The sequence below is a fragment of the Heterodontus francisci genome, chromosome 48 (assembly GCF_036365525.1).
Source record: "Heterodontus francisci isolate sHetFra1 chromosome 48, sHetFra1.hap1, whole genome shotgun sequence".
NCBI classification, from domain to species: domain Eukaryota; kingdom Metazoa; phylum Chordata; class Chondrichthyes; order Heterodontiformes; family Heterodontidae; genus Heterodontus; species Heterodontus francisci.
Window position 1 is genome coordinate 9,007,412 of NC_090418.1, and position 21,702 is coordinate 9,029,113.

The 21,702-nt window shown below is 49.5% G+C and overlaps 2 protein-coding genes across 4 annotated transcripts in view; one reads left to right on the plus strand and one right to left on the minus strand.

Moving 5' to 3' along the window:
* The window catches only part of LOC137357309 (ephrin type-B receptor 1-like), a 28,486-nt gene continuing 6,784 nt past the window's right edge, over window positions 1–21,702 (plus strand). The window contains exons 1-4 of one of the 2 annotated variants that reach the window (XM_068023547.1): window positions 1–1,461; window positions 8,575–8,639; window positions 10,053–10,728; window positions 12,442–21,610. In XM_068023547.1, the coding sequence (XP_067879648.1) occupies window positions 1,410–1,461; window positions 8,575–8,639; window positions 10,053–10,728; window positions 12,442–12,686 (1,038 nt within the window). In that variant the 5' untranslated portion in view covers window positions 1–1,409 and the 3' untranslated portion in view covers window positions 12,687–21,610. Of the gene's footprint in view, window positions 1,462–8,574; window positions 8,640–10,052; window positions 10,729–12,441; window positions 21,611–21,702 lie in introns of those variants that run through there. The other variant, XM_068023548.1, reaches the window with a different exon arrangement.
* Window positions 17,199–21,702, minus strand: part of LOC137357308 (actin-like protein 6B) — a 125,832-nt gene continuing 121,328 nt past the window's right edge. For both annotated transcript variants that reach the window (XM_068023546.1, XM_068023545.1), the window contains exons 13-14: window positions 19,519–19,605; window positions 17,199–19,031 (exon numbers count right to left, since the gene is read on the minus strand). In XM_068023546.1, the coding sequence (XP_067879647.1) occupies window positions 18,951–19,031; window positions 19,519–19,605 (168 nt within the window). In that variant the 3' untranslated portion in view covers window positions 17,199–18,950. The remainder of the gene's footprint in view (window positions 19,032–19,518; window positions 19,606–21,702) is intronic.

Here is a 21,702-nt window from a genome sequence, read left to right on the forward strand (position 1 = left end):
GTGAGGAAGAACTTTTTTACACCGCGAGTGATAATGACCTGGAACTCGCTGCCCACAAGGGTGGAAGTGGAGACGATGAATGATTTCAAAAGGCAATTGGATGGGCACTTGAGGAAAATAAACTCCCAGGGTTACGGAGATAGAGCGGGGGTAAATGGTACTGACTGGATTGCTCTACAGAGGGCTATCATGGACCTGATGGGCCGAACGGCCTCTTTCTGTGCCGTAAATGACTCTCCGACTCTAATTGCCTTGGACTAAGAGAGGGGTGGGTGGTTTGCGGTGGGAATTGATCTGGCGGGCACTGCTGTCGAGCGTGATCGGGTGACGTTTTAACTGGAAGGTGAAGGTGGGGGGGGAGGGCGGGCATCAGTCTGAGCTGCAATGCCTTCCGTAGTCCAATGGCCGAAGGAGACTCGCTGTCCAGATTCACACGTCGAGGGAGAGGCAGCTGAGGGGCCCCTAGTGCCCCAGTCAGCGCCTTCAGGAGGACTTGGAGGGAAAGAAGAGGGGCCACAGCTTTCTCAGAGACGTGGCAATGTTTGGTGAACCAACTAATTTGGGGAGATGGAGAGAAGGAACCAGAGCTACAAGTCCCTGTGATAAAGTCACACACAAACACTGCAACAAGGTTAATCGGCTTCACTCTCACTGTTGGACAATGGATACATAATAAGAAAGGTTTGCTGACTAATATAAAACACAGTCCCTTTAAGTGACTGTGACTCAGTGAGTAACACTCTTGCCTCTGAGTCAGACAGTAGTGGGTTCAAACTCCACTCTGGAGGTTTGAGACTGTAACCCAGGTGGGCACTCCCCGTGCAGCACTGCGGGAGTGCTGTGCTGCCGGAGGTGCTGTGATTTACATGAGATACTAAGTAGAAGCTTGAGATCACACAGCACTATTTTGAAAAAGAGCAGGGGGATTTCTGCCTACTGCCTGGCTCCTCCCAACAGGTTGGTCATTATCTGTTTGTGGGTGCTTGCTGTGCGCAAATTGGGTGTTGAATTTCCTACATTACAGCAGCGAGTGCACTTTGCAAAGTACTTCATTGGCTGTAAAGCGCTTTAGGAGGTCCTGGGGTCGTGGAAGGCGCTATATAAACTCAGGGTCTTTTCTTTTTAAATCAAATAGAGATGGAAAGACCTTTGAGCCAATGAGTAATAGGCTGACCCTGGCAGATGACCCTTGAGTGGTGTTGGGGAGGGGAGGTGCCCATTGGATGCTGGGAATGGCCAATGGCTTTTGTCAAAACAGCCTCACAGGGGGCAATGGTTTGGCGGTCACTGGAGCTCAGTTTTCCGATTGTCACAGCCCTGAGGCAGTTGCACAGAGCAGTGAAGGGAGCTCACAGTGAACTGGAAAGAGTAGCTTTTGCTGTGGGCTGTCTGCTCAGAGTCTATGGGCCATGGAGTTCTGGCTGTTCCTGTATCTTGTCCCCATGGTAGGGGCTGTGGACGGTAAGTCCCGAGATCTGCTTTACAAAGGCGTGATGCTGGGTTTCCCCTTCCAAGTGGTGCAGTGGTTAGCACCGCAGCCTCACAGCTCCAGTGACGTGGGTTCGATTCTGGGTACTGCCTGTGCGGAGTTTGCAAGTTCTCCCTGTGACTGCGTGGGTTTGCGCCGTGTGCTCCGGTTTCCTCCCACAGCCAAAGACTTGCAGGTTGATAGGTAAATTGGCCATTGTAAATTGCCCCTAGTGTAGGGAAGTTGGGGATGTGGCAAGAATGTGGGATTAATGTAGGATTAATATAAATGGGTGGTTGATGGTCAGCACAGACTCGGTGGGCCGAAGGGCCTGTTTCAGTGCTGTATCTCTAAATAAATGAACTCCTGGGTCCCTTGTGCTGAGGGACTGCCAAGCCCCAGGATTGTCTCCAGACGGTGTGCACAGTTCCCCACCTCTCTCGCCAATTTTCTGGATGTGGGTGTTGCCGGCAAGGTTGTTATTTATCGCCCGTCCCTCGTTGGGGAGGTGGTGGTGAGCTGCCCTCTTAAAGCTGCAGTCCCGTAGTGTGAAGGTGCTCCCACAGTGCTGTTAGGGAGGGAGTTCCAGGAATGTGACCCAGTGACGGTGAAGGAACGCCGATATATTTCCAAATTAGGATGGCGCGTGGCTTGGAGGGGATCTTGCAGGTGGTGGTGTTCCCACACGGCTGCGGCTCTTGCCCTTCTAGGTGGTAGAGGTCACAGGTTTGGAAGGTGCTGTCGAAGAAGCCTTGACGAGTTACTGCGGGGCATCTTGTAGATGGTACACACTGCTGCAACGGTGGTGAATGTTAAGGCTGGTTGATGAAGACGACATTCTAACAGGAGAGAGTGGGATCCTGATTGAGATTCCATATTGGATGTAGCTTCCCACGGGAGCCCAGGGCCCACTAAATACCTCTCACATACTTGGCATCATAGATTCTGGTCCAAGGTAGTTATGTCAAGAGCAGGTGGCAGGTATTTTGTTTTCTCACAGTTAATGTAAGTGTAATAAAATTTGCTTTTATCTCTGCTCTTTTTGTAATATTTTTGCTTCTGGTCAGTCTATTTGATATAAAATTCTGATATGTAGTTTGTGACCTGAGATTTCAGGAAGGCAAGCTTCAGTCCGAATAATCAGAAGTTTATGGCGATTGTTATGAAAGTGACTGTCTTGTTAAAAGTAATTTTTAAAAAAGGAATTTATAGTTTAAAAAAATGTTTTAATATCAAGGAGACAGTGAGGGCTACATTGGCAACAGTGTTAGTTTGTCACCTGGCTCGGGCTAGGTTAGTGGCAGAAGTCATGGCAACAGGGGCAGAAAATTGAGAACACTCCTTTGATTGGACAAGCCCAGTGGCAGGCAGGCAAACTGCCCAGCTGTTTGGTTGTCAGTCAGTGCCTGGAGATGAAGTCAAGAAAGAACAGAAGACCACAACCCAGCTATGTGGTATTTTTAAAACTTCATTACTATTGTTATGACCAGGTGAAAAAGGGGTTTGGGGTTTCCTCTCAGCCTTCACCTCGTATTACCATAACAGGATTTATTTTTAAACACTTTTTTTTAGCTCCCTCTGAGTGAATCCTTGTTCACTAACTTCCAATTATAAGGCAAAAAAATGCCAATCATGTTGTCTTAGGTTTAAAGAAAAAAGGTTGAACTTTATTAAACTTAAACTCTAACTCGGTTAATGCCTGCAGATACGCAGCGCGCCCATGTTAACATGCATACGCAAGGCACACATGCAGATAGAGACAGAAAAGAGCAGAAGAAATGAAGTGGAAATGTTTGAGGCAATATCTGAAGATGGTTTTGGTTACTGTTCTTCAAGCTCGCTGTAAAGTCCTTTATTGTAGGTAGGTCTTGCTTTTCGTTGGGGCCCAGTATTCTTCTTAAACCTTGTTCAATGTAGGACACTTTCTCTCTTGAAGTTCATGTGTCCTCAGAGGGTCCAGAGGCTTGTGAGAAAGAGATGGGAGCAGACAGGAGAGGTCTTCTCACTCCAGGAGCAAACAGTCTTTTTTTCTGAGTTCAAGAACTCTATGGGTCGTTCAAAAAAACCCTGGACCAGCTAGTTAGTCAGATGACCAGCTGTTTAACCAGTCCTGGCTTTTATGGTTTATATCATCTTAGCAATCTCTGGAATACTCTTCCTTCCACCTTCAATGTCTGGTGATCAAAATTAATTGCAGGTTGAATGTATCAGGGAATTTTGTCTCCACACTGCCTGTTAGTATGAAAATGTTTTTCAGCTAAGTGTCTGGCAGCCCTTGTAACAGGCCCTCTCTTCCCAGCAAGTTTAAAATCAATGTTCATATGATAAAATTAATATGCCTCATTCTTGGCAGGTGGGGGCCTGCATGACACTAGTTAAGATTTGTTTTATAATAAACTGTTAATTTTGTTGTTCAGTAAAGAACCCTGATAAGTGTGTTCTATTCTGGAGGAAAAATAATGTATCCGATTGACTGTTTAATGAAAGTGGGAAAATTTTAAAGACTATGTTGTGACCTGGGGAGAAGCGGGACTGAATTAACAGTGTACTCCTCCCACCTCGGTTGTTACACAATAATGGTCATGGACTTTTCTAAATTCGTTTTTTTGTGGGACATGGACGTCACTGGCGAGGCCGGCATTTATTGCCCATCCCTAATTGCCCTTGAACTGAGGGGCTTGCTAGGCTATTTCAGAGGGCAGTTAAGAGTCAATCACATTGCTGTGGGTCTGGAGTCACATGTAGGCCAGACCAGGTCAGGATGGCAGATTTCCTTCCCTGAAGGACATTAGTGAACCAGATTGGTTTTTACAACAACCATGTTCACCATTAGACTAGCTTTCTTTTTAAAAAATTCCAGATTTATTAATTAAATTCAAATTTGATCTGCGATGTTGGGATTCAAACTCATATCCCCAGAGTATTAGCCTGGGCTCAAGATTACTAGTCCAGTGACATACCACTACACCACCACCTCCCCATGGAATGGAGCCAGTGTCCGCACTCAGGTTGCCAACTCTGACTGGATGTATTCCTGTAAGTTTCGTATGAATTAGGAGCAGGAGTAGACCACTCAGCCCTTCGAGTCTGCTCCGCCATTCAATAAGTTGATGGCTGAACTGATTACTCCACATTTCCACCTGATAACCTTTCACCCCCTTACTTATCAAGAATCTATCCACATCTGCCTTAAAAATATTCAAAGACTCTGCTTCCACCGCCTTTTGAGGAAGAGAATTCCAAAGACTCATGACCCTCTGAGTGAAAAAATGTCTCCTCATCTCAGTCTTAAATGGGCGGCCCCTTATTTTTAAACAGTGACCCCTTGTTCTAGATTCTCCCACAAGGGGAAACATCCTTTCCACATCCACTCTGTCAAGACCCCTCAGGATTTGATATGTTTCAATCAAGTCGCCTCTTACTCTTCTAAATTCCAGTGGATAAACGCCTAGCCTGACCAACCTTTCCTTGTAAGACAGCCCGCCCATTCCAGGTATTAGTCTAGTAAACCTTCTCTGTACTGCCTCCAACGCATTTACATCCTTAAAGACCAGTACTGTACATAGTACTCTAGATGTGGTCTCACCAATACCCTGTATAGCTGGAGCATAACCTCCCTAGTTTTGTATTCAATTTCCCTCGCGATAAACTATAACATTCCATTAGCTTTCCTAATTACGTGCTGTACCTGCATACTAACCTTCTGTGATTCATGCACTAGGACACCCAGATCTCTCCGTACCTCAGAGCTCCACAATCTCTCACCATTTAGATAATATGCTTCTTTATTATTCTTCCTGCCAAAGTGGACCATTTCCCACTTTCCCACATTATACTCCATTTGCCAGGTCTTTGCCCATTCACAACCTATCTTTATCCCTTATGTCCTCTTCACAAGTTACTTTCCTACCTATCTTTGTGTCATCAGCAAATTTAGCAACCATACCATTGGTCCCATCATCTAAGTCATTTGCATAAATTGTAAAAAGTTGAGGCTACACCACAGATCCCTGTGGCACACCACTCATTACATCTTGTCAACCAGAAAATTACCCATTTATGCCTACTCTCTTGTTTCCTGTTAACTGGCTAATCTTTATCCATGCCAATATGTTACCCCCTACACCATGAGCTTTTGTTTTCTGCAATAACCTTTGATGTGGCACCTTATCAAATCCCTTCTGGAAATCTAAGTACAATACATCCACTGGTTCCCCTTTATCCACAGCACATGTCACTCCCTCAAAGAACTCCAATAAATTGGTTAAACATGATTTCCCTTTCACAAATCCATGTTGACTCTACCTGATTACCTCGAACTTTTCTAAATACCCCTTTAATAATAGTTTCTAACATTTTCCCTAAGACAGATGTTAAGCTAACTGGCCTGTAGTTTCCTGCTTTCTGCCTTCCTCCCTTTTTGAATAAAGGAGTTACATTTGCTATTTTCCAATCTAATGGAACCTTCCCTGAATCTAGGGAATTTTGGAAAATTAAAACTAACGCATCAACTATCTCACTAGCCACTTCGTTTAACACCCTAGGACGAAGTCCATCAGAACCTGGGGACTTGTCAGCCCGCAGCTCCAACAATTTGTTCAGTACCACTTCCCTGGTGATTGTAATTTTCTTGAGTTCCTCCCTCCCTTCCATTTCCTGACTTACAGCTAATACTTTTTTTACAGCTTTCATGCCCTCGTAATTGCCCTTATTTAAGTTTAAAATACTAATCTTGGACCCACTCTTCTCTCCCTCAAACTGAATGTAAAATTCATTCATATTATGATCGCTGCTACCTAGGGGCCTTAACTATGAGGTCATTAATTAATCTTATCTCGTTGCGCAATACCAGGTCTAGTACAGCTTGCTCTCCGGTTGGCTCCAGAACGTATTGTTCCAAGAAATTATAGTGAAAACATTCTATGTACTCCTCATCTAGACTAACTCTGCCCATCTGATTTTTCCAGTCTATATGTAGGTTAAAATCCCCCATAGTTATCGCTGTGCCTTTCTGACAAGCTGCCATTATTTCTTCCTTTACACCCCGTCCTACAGTGTGGTTAATGTTAGGTGGCCTGTACACCACTCCCACAAGTGACTTCTTGCCTTTATGATTTCTAATCTCTGCCTAAACTGCTTCTCCATCCTGATCTCCTGAACCTAGGTCATCCCTCTCTATTGCGCTAATACTATAATTAATTAACAGAGCTACCCCTCCACCTTTTCCTAGCTTCCTGTCCTTCCTAAATGGACCACGACGACTGGATCCTCCCCCTCCCACTGTAAGTTCCTCTCCAGCCCTGAGCAGATGTCCCGAACCCTGGCACCGGGCAGGCAACACAGCCTTCTGGACTCTTGTTCTTTGCTGCAGACAACAGTGTCAATCCCCCTAACTATACTGTCCCCTACTACCACGACATTCCTTTTTTATCCCTCCACTTGAATGGCTTCCTGTACCATGGTCAGGTTGCTCATCCACCCTGCAGCCCTAACTCTCATCCAAACAAGCTGAAAGAACCTCAAACCTGTTGTACAATCGCAAATCTGAGGCTCCTGCACTCCTGCCCCCCGGGTCCCCTTACCTGCCTCAGCTGCAGCCACACTCTCCTATCCCTGACCACTGAACAAATCAGAAGACACTATCCTAAGGGGTGTGACCACGTCCTGGTACAAAATGTCCAGGTAACTTTCCCCCTCCCTGACGTGTCGCAGTGTCTGCAGCTCGGACTCCAGTTCAATGACTCTGAGCCGAAGCTCCTTGAGCCGCAAACACTTACTGCAGACGTGTTTGCCCTGGATCACACTGGCATCCAGGAGCTCCCACACACTGCAGCCATGCCACACATCACCTGTCCTGCCATCCTTAACGTGTCTTAATTAACTACTTCATTATTTTATTCAATTATTTTATTTTCCATTTCTTATATATTTTAATAAGCTTACCACTAGTTCCTTTACTATTTTAAACGTTAGGATTAGAATGGACCTTAATCACTTACCAGATACTCACCAAACAGGGAGCTTCTTCCCAAACCAATCACCTACCTGCTTGCCTGTGATGTTTGATACGATGTTTGAATTAAATTAAATTAAATTAAAAACTTACCTGTATACTCACCCCGGCCACTCTCTGCTTCCCTGTTTTGTCACATGACCGCCTCCCTCTAGCTGCCCCCACACTCCCACCCCATTGGCTGCCCAACATGTCCATCCTCCCAATGCTCCACCTTCCCAGCCAATTGGAAATGTAAATAAACTCCTCACTCCCCGATTGGATGACTCTTGACTGTCAGTCAAACGGCCTTTTCCTTCCCTGTTTCCCCAACTTTTTTTTTTAAACCTGGGTCACTCCCAGCAGTGTCCTGGAGATTTATCTTTAATCTCTGGAGAATCCGGGATGTTCCTGGAGGGCTGGTAACTCCAGGCCACCCCCCAGTACCACGGTCCCAGATCACTCACCCCAGTGAGGTACCAGAGAGAGACCCGGGCACCCAATGAGCCCGGAGCCACTCCCCAACGAGAGGTCCGCAATCTTCGGGAAAGGGAGGAAAACTGCAAAAGCAATCACTGCCCAGGCCCCAGCACAGGGAGCTCACTGGCAGCACAGGGCACTGCCCACCCTCTCCGAAATACCCCACTCCGTACGGCATTCATCCTCTCCCCGTACACTGGGGGAGTCCGAGGTCGTGGGTTCAAGTCTCACTCAGGAGACTCGGGCAACATAATCCCGGCCGACACTCCAAGTGCCAGCACCAAGGGAGTGCTGCACTGTCAGAAGCGCCATCTGTCGGATGAGGCGTTAAACCGAGGCCCCGTCTGCCCTCTCAGGTAAAAGATCCAATGGATGCTATTGGGAGAAGAGCAGTGGGTGGGGGGACGGGGAGGGGGAGTTCTCCCTGGTGTCCTGCAGCCGATATTCATCCTTCAACCAACATGAGTCATGCCCCCAGATTATCTGATCATCACGACATTGCTATTTGTGGGAGCTTGCTGTGCGCAAACTGGCTGCCGCGTCACTACAACAGTGACCACACTTCAAGCACTGTGGGGCATCCTGACGTTGTGAAAGACGCTATATAAATACAGGTCTTGTTTTCCTTTAACAGAGGTGCTTATGAACACACAGTTGGAAAAGGAGGAGTTGAACTGGATGGTGACTCCTGCTGGCGGGGTAAGGCACCAATTAAAACTAGGGCAGATTAACGGCTTGTAATCCTATGGCGGTAAGAGTCAGGCCTGTGCGTGCTTGTAAAAAGCCCAATTTAACAGGCCTTCCCCCAGGAGGCTCGACGTGGCGATTCCCTCAGCAAAGAAGTCAAGTTCCACTCTCGGCCATGAAAGTTGCACCTGGGGTTGCGAGAACCAAGCTTGGCACCTGTGGAAGTGAGGGACATCTGCGTCTCAGGGTCCTGGAGAGGCTTCCCTGCTCCTGATCCCCATCCAGTCAGAACTCCCAAACTCCCCCGACCCCGCCACACTGCCGATGCCCATTGAGGTGAGCAAAGGATTGGGAATGGGAATGATATGGAGAAGCTGGGATTGCTCTCAGAGCGATGAAGGTTTAAGAGGAGATTTCAAAGAGGCAGTCAACATCAAGCGGGTAGGGGGGGAAACTATTTCCACTGGCGGGAGGGGCAGTAACCAGAGGGACTCAGATTTGAGACACAGAGGGGGAAATCAGAATTTCTTTTTTACTCAGTGAGTTGTGATCTGGAACGCGTTGCCCAAGAGAGGGGTGGGAGCAGATTCAGTAGTAACTTTCAAAAGGAGAATCGGGTAAATACTTGATCAGGAACATTTTGCAGGAATATGGGGAAAGAGCAAGGAAAGCGGACTGGATGGCTCTTTCAAAGAGCCAGCACAAGGACGAGGGGGGCCGAAGGGCCTCCTCCTGTGCTGTAAGACCCGAATGATGCCCCACGTGGAGCAGCCGGCTGACACTCATTTTCCAAGGCTCACCCGTTGATTGGGAGCTTGCGTGAAGGTCGTGTTTCGCTGTCTGAGCCCCAGCTTGAGCCAAGGCTTTCAGGAGAGGGTACGGCAGGAGAGGATGGGGCGGGCAGAGGAGGGCAGGGCAGTGCGGGAGAGGGTGGAAGAGAGCAGGGGAGGGTGGGGACGGGATGGTGCAGGGCATTTTTATTTGGAGTGAGTATTGGCATCACTGTGACAAACGGAGAGCTAGAGGCAGGGCATGACCGAAAGCAAACAACAAACAGAGTCTATTGAAACAGGGTCTAGTTATTCAGCCAACAGAATCTATTTCAACAGAGCCTCTACAAACTGCAGCAAACAGAACTCATGACTGAAACTACAGCAAAGTCAACCGGTAAAAGCAGGGTAATTTCTCCAGCAATATACAGTCAGTGGAGGATAGCAAGAGAATATCCCAATTGGTGCGTGAAATCAATGCAAGTCACTTACAGCAGTGGGGTCTCCGGGTGTGACTGATGGGGAAATTACCCAATCGTCTATCTTCATTCTGTCTAAGACTTGTGGTGTCATATTACTTGTTTGGAGGGAACAAGAGGGTGGAATGTTGGCCCGGTTGCTATTTTTACTGTTTTTTTTTTCTCTCTTTTGGTAGTGGGAAGAGCTTGTTGCAGTGGACAAAAGGTTCAACACGATGCGGACTTACCGAGTGTGCAACCTGGAAGTCCCAAACCAGGACAACTGGCTGCGAAGTGACTACGTACGGCGGGGGGAGGCCCAGATGGTTCACGTGGAGCTCAGGTTCACCATGAGGAACTGCAGCACCATCCCCAGCGTCGGCGGGTCCTGCCGGGAGACCTTCGCCCTCTACTACCTTGAGTCGGACTCCGAGTCCGCCCCCTCGACCAGCACTGCTGCCCAGATGAAGGCGGCCTACGTCAAGGCCCAGGATGTCACCGCCGAGCACGTCTTCTCCCTCAGTGGGATGGGCAACGTCAACAAGGCCACGGTGCCAATCGGGCCCCTGACTAAGGCCGGCTTCCGCCTGGCCTTCCGTGACCGAGGCGCCTGTGTCAACCTGCTGTCGGTGCGGGCCTCCTTCAAGAAGTGCCCGCGCACCGTCACCCAGCTGATGCGCTTTCCCGAGACTCCGACGGGGCCGGGCCTGACCACGCTGGCGTTGGCGACGGGCATGTGCGTCACCAATGCGGAAGAGGCCTCTGTCCCCCTGAAGATGTACTGCAACAGCGAGGGAGACTGGGTGGCGCCCGTCGGTGGGTGCAGGTGCCATCCTGGGTACCAGAGCAATGAGGAACTCACTGCTTGCACAGGTAAACAGGACCCATCGATCAATTCCCCCACACTCCAGGGTGCAAAAGGCTTTTCCAGTCTTGGTATCTCTTCCAATATTGGCCTCTTGCACAGCTGACACCAGACATCGAGGGTGTGAAAGTCCAGAGGTTATGTTGATAGCGGTAGATGAAATAGAGGCTTGTGTGGAGCATAGCCCAGTTGGGCTGAATGGCCTGTTTCTGATGTATCTCCCGTTTTCCATCGCTCCACCATTGGCGGCCGTGCCTTCAGCTGCCTGGGGCCCTAAACTCTGGAATTCCCTCCCTAAACCTCTCCACCTCTCTCTCCTCCTTTAAGACGCTCCTTACAACCAACCTCATTGATTGAGTTCTTGCTCACTTCTCCTAATATCCCCTTCTGTAGCTCGGTGTCAAATTTTTGTCTAATAACACTCCTATGAAGCACCCTGGGACATTTTTACTGAGTTAAAGATGCTACAAAAATGCAAATTGTTGTCAGCCAAAAAAGGTTTCTCCTTAATTCATTTTTCTCGAATGCAGCTTCGAGTTCGGGATTTTGCCCTGGGCCAGATCCACAAGGGCTGAACTTGTCCTCAAGGACAGGAAAGAAGGAAGGTGAAGGAATAGACAAGAGTCCATCGTGTTCCTTCGGCTGGCCACCCTTAGAAGGACACCACCCAGAGCCTGGGCATAGCTCAAGGGCCGCCAAATCAAACCTTGTTTCTCCTTTGAGAACCCAGGCAAGATAGGGCACTCGCAATCCAGAAAAAGCTCTACCCATCCAATTCACCATCTGTTGGCACGCCAACCCACTTTTCCGCCCCGCCCCCCCCCGCCAATACTTCCATTTTAGTTGCCATTTGGAGGCGACTGTAGCATAGTGGTTAAGTTACTGGATTAGTGATCCAGAGGCCCAGACTGATGACCCCGAGACATAAGTTCAAATCCCAACACGGCAGCTGGGGAATTTAAATTCAGATAACTAATAAACCCGGGATAAAAAGCTACAATCAGTAACGGTGACCGCGAAATTACTGGACTGTCATCAGGTTGTCCTCACCCGGTCTGGTCTCTACGTGACTCCAGACCCACAGAAATGTGGCCAGCTCTTAACTGCCCTCTGAAATGGGCTAACAAGCCATTCAGTTGTATTCAAGAAGGCAGCTCACCACCACCTTCTCAAGGGCAATTAGGGATTGGCAATAAATGCAGGCCTGGCCAGCGACGCCCACAACCCATGAATGAATGAAAAAAGATTGAGATTCCTTCCTTCATCTCCCACTCTCAATGCCCCTTCCCCAGGGCTCCGAAATGGCAGACTCCTTCCCTCCCCTATCATCCACAGGCTATAAAACCCAAGCTTGGCATCACTTACCTCATCTTCTTTTCCACCTTGGCGGTGCTCTACTCCAGAGACCTGACACTAGGCCGCAACTCGGCGTTCCCGAGGTAATGGTATTAATAGAGGTCTTATGAAAGGTTTCAACAGGGTAGGAGCAGAGATGTTACCCCTTGTGGGGTAGGCCTTGTGATGAAATAGAGTGGGAGGAGGCTCTTGTGGAGCATAATGACCGGCATGGAGCAGGTTGGGCCGAACGGCCTGTTGATGTGCTGTACATCCTCTATTAGTTTAGCTGTGATTGGCATGTTGGATCAAACTGGGGGGAAAAAAATGCAGTTGCGTTTCAACCTGAGGGTAGTGAAATAAATTAGATCCACTCTCTTCTGCAGCGATCGAAGACCATGTGACCGAATCTGAGATTCCGCAGGTGGAGTCAGGGCGCGGCCCTTCCGAGAATGCAGCGGGCTGCTCCTGCAGCCAATTGGAAGGTCAGAACGCCCTACTACGAGCCAATCAGCAACTGCTGGAAGAGCAGGCCCAAGCCTTACGCGGCATGGCCCAGACGGTGCAGGCCCTCAATGCTTCCCTCCTTGCCATCCTGCAGAGGCTTGAGGCCTCACCGACAGGCCAATGATGGACTCACTCCGGGGGCCAATGACGGAGGTGGAAATTGAGGGAATCGCAGCCCCGCTCCTCCCCCGACTGTGGATTTACTTCTGGAAACTGATATTACCGGAGTTCACCCACTGGAAAATCCCCGGACGTCCCAGGACCCAATTGTTTCTTGAATGATTCTCCAATCTCCAATGCTCCTTGTGGGGCTCCTTCAAGTCCCCTTGGAAAGACCGCCAAAGTTGCCGGGGACCTCTGACCTCTCCGAAACCCCTGATCAGATTTCGGCAAGCCCCCCCCCCCCAGTACACTTGCTCCCACAAGGTCCGACCCAAGATGCCAAATCGGGGTCCTCAGCCCCCTCAATTGCACATGAAAAATGGGCCAACTGCCTGAAACAGGTTTGGGCACCCAGCGAGAGGCCCTTTCAAAATGGCGGCGACATCTTCGATGGCGTGGCTGTGGCGATAAGGCTGCTGACCCCACTTTGAGGTTGTGTCGCCGGGCGAACGGAGCCCTCTGCGTGAAGAAGGACGCCCTGAAATCTAGTTTAAACCGATGCCCCTCTCGGCCTACTTTCAACAATTTAATTGCACGCGATATTCTGGGTTTACCTCCCCTGTTCACTATCTGTAGAAGGGTCCTATCTCGGTCAATGCTCAAGGCAATCCCCCAGTTGTCCCAGGCCTGTCAGATCTGACAGTTCTGGGCCCCGCCCCTCAGGAAGGATATATTGGCCTTGGAGGGGGTGCAACACAGATTCACCAGAAAGATCCCGGGGCTAAAAGGGTTAAATTATGAGGATGGGTTACTACATAAACCAGGCTTGTATTCCTGTATTCCCTCAATTATAGAAGATTAAGGGATGATCTAGTCGAGGTGTTCCAGATGTTAAACCCCAAAGGGGTCGAGGACAGAACCAATTTGGCGGTTACATTGCTCGGTGTTGTCTATAGGCCACTAGCTAATGGGAAGGACATGGAGGAACAACTTTGCAAGAAAATTACAGAGAGGTGCAAAAATTATAGGGTAGCTACAATGGGGAGGTGGGGGGGTGGCTTTAATTATCCAAACATAGACTGGGATAATAGCATTGAGGGACAAGAGTTCCGAAAATGCGTTCAGGAAAATTTTCTACAGCAGTATGTTGCTCGTCCAATGAGAAAGGAGGCACTGCTTGACCTGATTCTTGGGAATGAGGTGGGCCAAGTGGATCAAGTATCAGTAGGAGAGCGTTTAGAGGAAAGTGATCATTGTATCATAAGGTTTAGGCTGACTATGGAAAAGGACAAAGAACAATCCAGGGTAAGAATAATTAACTGGAGGAAGGCCAATTTCAATGGGGTAAGAATGGAGCTGGGGTGAATAAATTGGAGTCAAAAGCAGGCAGGAAAACCAGTAGCTGAACAATGGGCTACCTTCAAAGAAGAGATAGTTCGGGCACAGTCAAGGTATGTTCCCTCGAAGGGGAAAAGTAGGGCAAACAAATCCGGAGCTCCCTGGATGGCAAAAGAGGTAGAGATTAAGATAAAGAAGAAAAAGTGTGCTCATGACAGATGTCAGGTAGAAAATACTATTGAGAAGCAGGTTGAATGGAGAAAGTCCAGAGGGGAAGTGAAAAAGCAAATAAGTGAAGCAAAGAGAGAGCATGAGAAGAGACTGGCAGCTAATATTAAAGGAAATTCCAAAGTTTTCTATTGACATATAAATAATGAAAGGGTGGTAAAAGGAGGAGTGGAGCCAATTAGGGACCAGAAAGGGGATTTACACAATGAGGCAGTGGGCATAGCTGAGGTATTAAATGAATACTTTGTATCTGTTTTTACCAAGGAAGAAGATGCAACCCAGACAATGGTGAAAAGGAGAGAAGTCAGACACTAGAGGGGTTTAAAATTGATAAAGAGGCAGTATGAGATAGGCTGTCTGTAATTAAAGTGGATAAAGCACCAGGACCAGATGAGATGCATCCAAGGATACTGAGGGAAGTGAGGGTGGAAATTGCAGAGGCACTGGCCATAATTTATCAGTCATCCTTAGACTGGGGGATGGTGCCAGGGGACTGGAGAATTGCAAAAGTTACACCCTTGTTCAAAAAAGGGTATAAAGATAAGCTCAGCAACTACAGGCCAGTCAGTTTAACTTCAGTGTTGGGATAACTTCTAGAAAAAATAATTCAGGACAAAATCAATAGTCACATGGACAAATGCAGGTTAATTAAGGAAAGCCAGCACGGATTTCTTAAAGGAAAATCATGTTTAACTAACTTGCTGGAGCTTTTTGAGGAGGTAACAGAGAGGATTGATGAGGGAAATGCTGTTGATGTGGTGTACATGGACTTTCAAAAGGCGAGTGGTTAAGGTCTGGAATGCACTGCCTTAGAAAGTGGTGAAGGCCGGTTCAGTTGAAGCATTCAAAAGGGAATTAGACTGTTAAATGAAAAGGAAGAATGTGCGGGGAGGAGGCGGGGGAATGGAACGGAGTACATTGCTCTTTCAGAGAGCCGGTGCTACACGATGGGCTGAATGGCCTCCTTCTGCACTGTAACAATTCTGTGAGGGCTCGACAGGATAGCTGTGGAGAAACTCCTCTACTAGGAAACTAGGAACCAGCGGACACAAGCTGATAATTAGAGCCAGGCTATTTAGGAGGGAAATCGTTCACACAAAGGGTAGTGGTTGGATTTTACCAACCCTCTGGGGATGGTGGGTGGGGGCTGTAAAATGGCAGAGAAAGGCGGAGGGGGTGGCCTGTCCATTGTCTTCCGACCGTCATGCCACCTGGCCCTACTGCCCAGAGGCCAACTGAGCCACTGCGTGGCTGATTAAGGGTCACTTCCCGCCTCTTCTGGCATCTTCCCAGTGGGCGGGATGGTACTCCACCGCACTGGGTGCCAGCTGGGTAGTCCTGGCGGCCTCCGGTGGGGGCGACCTTCCTTTTTGGGCACTCTTTGGCCCACGGAATTGGCCCCACCCAAACGTCAATGGCCAATCCCCACCCCACCACCTCAATGCCCCCTCCCACCTGCCTGCCAGGTCCTGGCGCCCCTCCCCCAACTTACCTGGTTGTCGGCACGGATGTCCATCGACATGCACCCCCCCCCACCCCACCAGCTGCTGTCACCAGAAGTAGCCACTGCTCCCGACTCGGGACGGCCACCCCGCCGGCAGCCGACTGATCAGCTCTCGCTGACAAGATGCGTTCCCTGGGTCCCACCCTCCGCCACCAGAAGGAGCCATCCAGGGCGGTACCGAGCCGCACGGAGCGGGAGGCTCCCTGACCGCCCCACCCACTTTTGAGCTTTGGAAGAGGTGGACTGGTGTCTGGCGAAGGACATTTATCAGACTAGGCTGAGATGCCTCACTTGAGCGAATAGCTGGCTCACTCTCACGGAGCAAGGAATGGTTGAGATTTAAATCCAGCTGCTGTCTCTGCCCCTGCCCCTTAACACCTCCGCAACCTTCCCTCAATAAAAGAACAGCTCAAAAAAAAAGTATTCAAATATTATTCTTTAAAACAATATTCACAACAAGACAGCAAGTAAATTTATTGAGAAGGGCGAGAGGGAGATGACGTACAGGGGCCAGACCAGTTACAACTGAGCGTCATTCGGCAGGTTTAAGGTCCCACGGCGTTACGTGAAGAGCAGAGCATCTCCTCTCTTAAGCCACCCAGGATTAAAACAGGTTGCTGTTTGTGGGAGCTTGCTGTGCACAAAATGGCTGCTACGCACCTCGACATAACATCAGTCACCGCATCTCATTGCAAGTCACTGGGTGAGACAGTCATCGAGAAATGATTGGATTATTACAATCAAACCTCCACCGACACAATCTCTTATTAAACTATTAAATCAGAATCAGTTTAATCATTCTCCCACCTTAAGTTGACGTTGGACAACAAAGTATTTTATACATGGTCCCCGTAACACAAGACGACAAGGGACCCAGGCCCACCTCGCAGTGTGAGGAGAGGACAGTGTGCGACAACCTCATCCTTTAATGATTAATCAGGTTGATTAATAATTACTCAGGCGACAAGAAATACTGTTTAAACAGCCAGGAAGCATCACCTATCACAGCGGAAACTGGTTAACAAATAAATTACTGTACATCAGGAAAAAAATGCAACCTTTGCACACAGGACGAACAAACTGATAAATAGGATGTAATTCTGCTGGGAGATTGCAACACCACGTGACATCAATGAGGTGACCGCCTGCTCTACGACACTGGGATGCTCTAACCTGGTGGCTGCTTGATTCAATGTTCTGGCTCGGCATGGTCCTGAGCCACACAGAGCAGCATTCCGCGCCCCGCTTCATTCGACGATCCACACTAAGCAAGTGCAGTTCGGGAGTTGCCTCAGAGTCCCTTGGTTAGGTGGGGATGGGAGAATCGGCCCAGGATTCCCCGCCCAGGATCAAGCTTGGCTGTGACGCCCCACGTGGTCGAGCAGCCCGCCCGCGCCCATCACCCGGTGAGGTGCCACAGGGAGAACCAAGACCCCCCCCCCCCCCCCCCCCCTGCTGAACCCGAACCCACTCCCCGAGAAGGAGGTCCGCGACCTTCAGGAACGGGAGAGAGGGGAGTAAAACTGGAAATGCCCAGACCCCGCCATGGGGAGCTCACTGGCAGCACAGGGCACTGCCCATCTCGTACGGCACGCAGCCTCTCCCCACACTTCAGAAGTGTCTCATTGGCTGTAAAGCGCCTTTGGGACGCCCCTGAGCTTGCGAGAGGCCACATATAGAACGCAAATCCTTTCTGCAAAGTGTCTCGGGGCTAGGGAACACCTCACAGCTGGTTTTACCCCTCACCCCCGTGCAGGTCAGTTTCTGATACGGGAATCTCATCAAACACAAAAGAAATTACATCAAAACCCACATCCGGTAGCCCCCCCCGCCTCTTAGCACGTTCCACACAAAACTCCATCAGCAACGGTCTCCCAGTTCCCCTCCCCCCCTGCTTCGGGCTTGAGTGATTTCTCAACAGGACGGCTCGAATGGTTTTATTCTGTGCACAACATTACACCATGTCGACCAGTCGTAATCATATTCCCCAACTTCTGGATTTCTGCGTGAAGTGACGAGCTGGTGCTAATCTTCTCTTATCTCCTTTTGAAGGCGGAATTGAGCAGCTCGTGTCTGCTGTCCAACTCCTGACTCCTCCTCACGATCGGTTCTTGTACTGCGGGAGCCGCTGCGAGTGAATGAAAAGGTTACCTCTACAGAGGGGTTGCGACGCCAACTGTACGTTCTGGGTGGGCCTAAGGCAAGGTGGGTTGGTAAACAGGCCGGCCGCTGTGCTGCTGAGCTAATTCAGGGCAGGATGATCCCAGGCTTAATCCGGGGCCTGTGTCGGACCCGCTGGTCTTGACTGGGGCGGCACGGCTGGTGTCAGTAGGCTTGAGGTGGGAGGCGACCGATTACTGCGTTGGAAATTGTGGGGGGTGGTGCGGTTGGGAGAACTGGATTGGACTGAATTGTGAGGCCTCTCGCGGCTGAGCAGCCTGTTGACAGTGTCCAGGCCTAGCGCGCCCACGGACCCGCCCGTTGCCGAGGTCATCAGCAACTTTGTGATGCCCCCTGCAGAGGAAGTTCCACCTGAGGTGGCGTAAACGGGGGGCAAGGCTTCCCCCCACCCCTTCACTCAGACCCGGCCACAACAGGAAGCTGCTCGCGGTCAATCCCTTGCCCGAGCAAAAGACCACATGAAACAGGAGCAGGGGTAGGCCATTCAGCCCCTCTAGCCTGCCCTGCCCATTCTGTAAGATCATGGCTGTTCCGCCTCAGGCGAATGGAAATCTGACCTTTCGTCACAGCGCAGTGAACCAGATGGGTTATCACGACAAGTTGGTGGTAGATTTATTCCAGATTTACTGAATTGAATTTTAACTCCACCAGCTGCCGTGGTGGGATTTGAACTCATGTCTCCGGGCCTCTGGATTGCCAGGCCAGTAACATAACTACTGGGAATGTGATACAGTCATCCGGGCGGTTACCAGGAGCAGACTGGAGGGCAAATGGTGCTGGAAGCTCCTGGCTCCGAGCCTCCCCCATCTGGGGAATTGGTCAGGCCTTTGTATGCAGGCCTCTGTGGGACTGGGCTCAGCCTCTGTGGCCCACTCCGGGCTCTCTTCCTACAGGCCAGGCGGCCCATTGGCAGAGAGGTGAGGAGGGGGAAAAGCCGAGCCTAGGCCGGGCCTGTTGGGGACAGGACGATGGGGGCGCGGCTAAAAGGTGAGCTTTCAGGCAGAGTCATGGGCTGCTCATGAAAGGGCTCTCCCCTCACGGGCATTTCCGCTCGACGCACTGTTTGCCTCCCTCCTCGTATTCTTGCTTGGAAATCCACATCTGCTGGAAGGTGCCCTGGGCAAAGAAAGTTCGGTGTGAGAACATTTAGAAATAGGATTAAGCCCATGAGCCCAACAAGCATAGCATATACTGACACATTGACTGTAGCCACCCAACATTTCACCATCTCTCCATTGCTCTCAAACCCACCGTCTCATTACATCCCTCGATCTTATCTCCCACTGTCTCCCCATATCCCTCAATCTCATCTCCCACCATCTGATTACATGCCTCGTTCTCAATTACCCACCCTCACCATATCCCTCAACCTTCGAATCCTAATATATCCCTCCAACCGAATAAATACCAACTACTGAACGGGTATTTAGTGCGTATAAAATGCTGAAAATCAATTACCCCGATGTTTCCCGATTTGTTTCCGATTCCTGGGTTTTACAACATTCAGCCGCAGAACCCGAAACTTGGGAGGATTATATCAACAGTTTTTACAAAACCCTGTGGCCGGGTCTTTCTCAATCTGCCTGGTAACAGGCTGACTCACCAGGGAGGCAAGAATGGAGCCACCAATCCAGGGGCTGAACCGCCGTTCCACCGTGCTGTTATTGGCTATTAGCTTCAGCCGCATGCTCTGATTGGAGGAGAAGAAATGGGAAAATGGAAGGGAAAATGAGTCACAATTCGTAAGGTCCCTTCCATTCGCTCCCTCGACCCTCGCCCTCCCATTCGCTCCCTCCACCCTCGCCCTCCCATTCGCTCCCTCCACCCTCGCCCTCCCATTGGCTCCCTTGACCCTCGCTCTCCATGCACTCCCTCCACCCTCACCCTCCATTCGCTCCCTCCACCCTCGCCCTCCCATTCGCTCCCTCCACCCTCTCCCATTCGCTCCCTTGACCCTCTCCCATTCGCTCCCTTGACCCTCCCTCTCCCATTCGCTCCCTCGACCCTCTCCCTCCCATTCGCTCCCTCGACCCCCTCCCTCCATTCACACCCAGACCCTCCTCCTCCCATTCGCTCCCTCAACCCTCTCCCTCCATTCACACCTGGACTCTCCCCCTCCGATTCTCTACCTTGGGCAGTCGATGACCTGCAGTGCCGGCCTGTGCCTACTGGTGGCGCTAAATAGGGCAATCTGTACGTGGGCTGCAGCGCCACTGCCAGGTCATTATTGGTAGCACAGTCGTTGTAACCCATTGGAAGAAATTGGGATGAAATTAGCAACCTATCGAATCAGAGAATGGTTACGGCACAGGAGGAGGCCATTTTTCCAATGTGTCCGTGGTTGGATAGAGGTTGGAATTTCCCTTCCTTCCGGCCTCATTGAGTTAATTGGCAAGACAAGGATTCATGGAGTTGGGGGCAATATATTAACATGGACAGATGATTGGTTAACAGAGAGGAAACAACAAGTGGGCATAAATGGGGCATTTTCAGGTTGGCAGGCAATGCATAGTGGAGTTCCGCAGGGATCAATGCTGGGGCCTCAGCTATTTACAATCTATATTAATGACTTGGAGGAAGAGACAGAGAGTAATGTATCTGAGTTTGCCGATGAAAGGTGGAAAGGTAAGCTGCAGGGAGGACACAGAGGCTGCAAAGAGGACACAGAGGCTGCAAAGAGGACACAGAGGCTGCAAAGAGATATAGACAGATTAAGTGAGTGGGCAACAAGATGACAGATGGAGTATAACGTAGGGAAGTGTGAAGTTACGCATTTTGCTCATAATAACAGAAAAGCAGAATTTTTTTTTTTTAAAAGGTGCGAAACTGCTCAGTGTTGATGTTCAAAGAGACTCGGGTGTACTCGTACGAGGAACGCAGAAAGTTAGCATGTAGCTACAGCAAGCAATTAGGAAGGCAAATGGAATGCTGGCCTTTATTGCAAGGGGATTAGAGTACAGGAATAAGGAAGTCTTGCTACAATAATACATGTGAGACCACATCTGGAATACTGAGTGCAGTTTTGGACTCCACATTTGACAAAGGGTATACTTGCATTGGAGACAGTGCAGCAAAGGTTCACTAGATTGGTCCCTGGGATGAGGGGGTTGTCTTATGATGAGAGGCTGAGTAAATTGGGCCTGTATCCTCTGGAGTTTCGAAGAACGAGAGGTGATCTCATTGAAACATATAAGATTCTAAAGGGGCTGGATAGACACTGAGAGATTCTTTCCACTGGTCGGGGAATCGAAAACACTGGGGCACAGTCTCAGGATAAGGGGCTGATCATTTAGGACTGAGATGAGGAGAAATTACTTCACTCAAAAGGGTTGTGAATCTTTGGAATTCTCTACCCCAGAGGGTTGTGGATGCTCCATCATTGAATACATTTAAGGCTGAGATAGACAGATTTTCGGTCTCTCAGGGAATCAAGGGGTAAGCGGGCAGGAAAGTGAAGTAGAATCCAAAGATCAGCCATGATCGTACTGAATGGCGGAACAGTCTCGATGGGCCGTATGGTCTAATCCTGCTCCCATTTCTTGTGTTCTTGTGGCACAAGAAAATAGGAGACGGAGGTCAAGTGTCCTGTGCTCGCTGACCTACGTTGGTTCCCAGTCAAAAATGTCCCCAGCTGACACCTCTTTCTCTCTGTATCTGCGTATCTTATCAACAGATAAAAATTCTTGTGATTTCCAGCTGGTTCTCCCCTCTTCCTTTTTTTGCTTTAGTAATGTTTCAGGGTAATGCCTAAAGTTAATACTGGTTGCTGGAGCATCCTGCTATCCAG